The 3,427-nt window shown below is 40.7% G+C and overlaps 1 protein-coding gene across 1 annotated transcript; it reads left to right on the top strand.

The window, feature by feature from the left end:
- The first annotated feature begins 1,240 nt into the window (after window positions 1–1,240).
- LOC141250232 (uncharacterized) lies at window positions 1,241–2,744 on the top strand. The gene is made up of 3 exons (XM_073669896.1): window positions 1,241–1,837; window positions 1,979–2,182; window positions 2,364–2,744. The coding sequence occupies exons 1-3, from the start codon at window positions 1,241–1,243 to the stop codon at window positions 2,742–2,744; spliced, it is 1,182 nt and encodes a 393-aa protein (XP_073525997.1).
- Window positions 2,745–3,427: the final 683 nt, after the last annotated feature.

The raw sequence follows: 3,427 nt of genomic DNA, 5'->3' as shown, positions 1-3,427 counted from the left end.
GTGGAGGTGTTAGTGAGGTATAAAATATTACTTTGACTCGGCTAAACGACGCACGTTAGTATCGCCACACGAGTCGTAATAAGAGGGAGTAGGTTCGCGACCCTCTGTATGGTAACGCTGCGACCCTCCTTCTGACCAATGCACGCGATTGTCCATGTATTCTCTCCACTCATGAAACTCTTCAAATTCCTCCAGGAAGACCCACGCGTAATCAGTGTGTAGGCCCAGGAGGATCCTTCGCGTGCTGCGCTGTTGCTGGGTAGACATTCAATCCTGACCATTGTCAAACACATAGGAGACAGACCTCTGAATTTGACTCTCCGACGATCAAGTTAGTATACATTCATTTAGGAAAGTATGCGAATGATAAGTATTTAAATATAATGCATGGAGCAAAATATAATTTGCGTAGGAGAGAGGACAAGGAGACGAGAATGGAATTTCTTATATGAAGAGAGAAATTGAGCTCTCAATTTACAAATAGTAAATTGAATAGTAATTGTCACTGCACAACTTTCCAAAAATGTTATTTGTAGGCATCTTGAATTATTTGCCTTGGGCTTTTTGCTATTGGGCCTGGAGGCCCTGGACTTTGATAGGCCTTGTGTGTTGCCTTTCATTCGCTATATCGAGGTCAACAAGAAGATTTTTGGATGAGAAACCGTAAATTCAGATCAAATACCTAAATTGTAGGGGATGATTGACTCTTTTTTAATTAAACGCGCATTTAATATAGACAATTAAATGAAGACATATGAAAGAACGGAAATAGTTCTCAATTTATACTATAACTTCATATCAAATAGCTAAGTTTGTCATGCTCACGCCAACTATTACGTCCCGCGGCTCCTTTGCTCACCTCGGCCGCCCCACACATTCATTGTATTTCTATGGTACAAGTCGTAATTACCGAGCTGCCCTTTACCTGGTTGTTGAGACTTGGGAGAAAAGCAACAATGGTGGATGGAGGTGACTGTTGATACGACCGGTGGTTAACCTCTTCTTTATCTTGACCACTGCACTCTCTCCAGAAAACATCGAATTTGTTACTGTAAACAAAGGACCGTAAAATGGTTGGACAATGTCTCAATCACAGATTTCGCTTTCAACGCACGGGAACCCTAATAAATCTCCTCTTCCACTCACTTTCATTGCTGTGTCACTTCTAATTTGCCATTATTCTCTGAAAACCCTAGAAAACCCCGTCTGAAGTAGAACTCGTTTCAGCCAGAATTCAAAGATGCCGAATTCGCCAACAAATCAAGATGAGAGCAGGAGTCCAGAACCGCGTCGTATCTGCGACTTCTGCAGCGAAAGGACGGCCCTTCTCTTCTGCCGAGCCGACGCCGCGAAGCTCTGCCTCGCCTGCGATAAGGAGGTCCACTCCACCGCTCAGCTCTTCACCAAGCACACGCGCCGTCTTCTCTGCGACGCCTGCGACACAGCGCCGGCCGTCATCGTCTGCTCTACTCACCGTTCCGTTCTCTGCCAGAACTGCGATTTCGAGATCCATAATTCTGGGGTGAGCCTCGCCTCAGCCTCCGGTTCCTCCCATGACCGGAGGCCGCTGGAGGGTTTCTCCGGACAGCCCTCGGCTTCTGAGATCGCCACCTTCCTCGGCCTTGAAGGGATTGATTGCAGCAAGTCTTTTGGAGTTAGTGACCATGGTTTGGCGGGGGAGGTGGACAGAGGAATTGGGGTTTGGGGCGACATTTCTGATTTCTGGAATTGGGATGAACTTTCTCCACGGGGTGTTGTGAGTGTTGATGACTTGGTTGTTTCTGGTGGTGAGAATCATAGCTTTCAGGCTATGGTGGCTCTCGATACTCTTCCCAAGGTATTAGAAACTAATAACTATTTTCCGGTTACTGAATTGTGATACATACACATCTGTTGAGAAAGTTTGCTTGCTATTTTGATTCATTCATCATTTTTGATGATCTGATTTGGAGTAACCTGGCACTTGTTGTCTTAACAGGATAGGAATTCGACATGTGGGCAATATAAGCTCGAGATGATTCACCAGCTCTGCCAATTAGCCAAATCAGAAACTGATTTACATGGAGAACTTCAGCAAGATTTTGGATGTCAAACTGAAGGATATGAACAAATAATTGCCGCTTCAGATGTTTACGACGGTTATCAGCATGAGTTCATGCCAGAGGATGCCGTTACTCAAAAGGTATTACCTTCATTGCTTGTGTATGCTTATTCTTCAAGTCTCAGGGCGTAGAATTGAGATCTAACAACGATAATCTTTTGTTTAGAGATTAAATATAAGGAATGACCTTTGTTCTTTATACTTGCTTGCTAAAAATACAAGGAATAGATGATTATATAGGCTAATCTTCATTGTCTTGCAGGCAACTTTGTATGTTCAAGATAGCAAGGATGAGGAGGCCATAAATGAAGCCTTTCTTTCAGACATTTTCTTAGGGAGTAATGCTGAGGAAGTTGCCTTAGTCTCGGATAGGAATTCAGATATTGGCAATGATACATCTCTTGCTATAAATGGAAGTCAAGGCACAACTCATAATGTAGCTATTCCTTCCAAAACCCTAAATTCTGAGGTTAGTAATGCAGACAGGGGATCTGCATTGACACGCTACAAGGAAAAGAAGAGAAGTAGAAGGTATGAGAAACACATAAGATATGAATCAAGAAAGGCGTTAGCAGAAACCCGGATTAGAGTCAAAGGTCGCTTTGCTAAAGTCAATCAGTCAACCCCTCGGCTTCAGTCATGAAGAGTGTATTATATGTCAATCTATGCCGGTAATGACCTTGCAACTTGATATCGTTTTGACTATGCATTAACCTTTGTTTAATCTATTTTTAGGATCGGATCAATCGGATTCTAAAATCGGATCGTAGAGTCGTAAGATTTTAACGATTAATGAAAAGATTATTTGATATTCAATTATGAACGTTGTACTATGAAAATCAATTAAAATTTTGAAGTTTAAAAAATAAATTTGCTAGCATTGGTTCAAAGGGATAATTATTCTTCGAATATCAAGTCATGTACACTAAATATAAAATTCTAGATTCAGGACATTTTTAGATGAGACGTAATGTTTCAGACAATATGAGTATAATCCTAGCATTTTTATCTAATACTATTGTATAAGAGATGTACATATGAAGAGATTCTAATCATGTGAAAGATAAAATGTAGAATAATTAGGCTTTCAAATAGGCGTTAGTGTCTCATAAAAGTTCAATGTTAGAATCTTACATGGATCGTAAAATTGTAAGATCTTCCTGATATTGTGAGATCGAATAAGATCCACAATAAGATTTTGACACATGGATTTTGAATTAAAGATTTATCTTGGATCCTAGAATCGTAAGTTTTGAAGATTCTATCAAGTGGTTTATATGCCAGTAGTATTAGGAAATGACTCGTTACTTGCCCATGTTACTTAAT

Source organism: Phyllobates terribilis, unplaced genomic scaffold (genome assembly GCF_046119375.1).
Source record: "Phyllobates terribilis strain yellow unplaced genomic scaffold, ASM4611937v1 Scaffold_5489__1_contigs__length_51364, whole genome shotgun sequence".
NCBI classification, from domain to species: Eukaryota; Metazoa; Chordata; class Amphibia; order Anura; family Dendrobatidae; genus Phyllobates; species Phyllobates terribilis.
Note: the sequence above shows the minus strand (reverse complement) of the source record. Positions and strands in the feature narration are given on the sequence as shown.

Bases quoted from the DNA above. Each gene is read 5' to 3' on its own strand.
- LOC141250232 (XM_073669896.1), top strand. From the start codon at position 1,241: ATGCCGAATTCGCCAACAAATCAAGATGAGAGCAGGAGTCCAGAACCG. The intron at 1,838-1,978 runs GTATTAGAAACT...TTGTCTTAACAG, and splicing joins CTCTCGATACTCTTCCCAAG to GATAGGAATTCGACATGTGG. The intron at 2,183-2,363 runs GTATTACCTTCA...ATTGTCTTGCAG, and splicing joins AGGATGCCGTTACTCAAAAG to GCAACTTTGTATGTTCAAGA.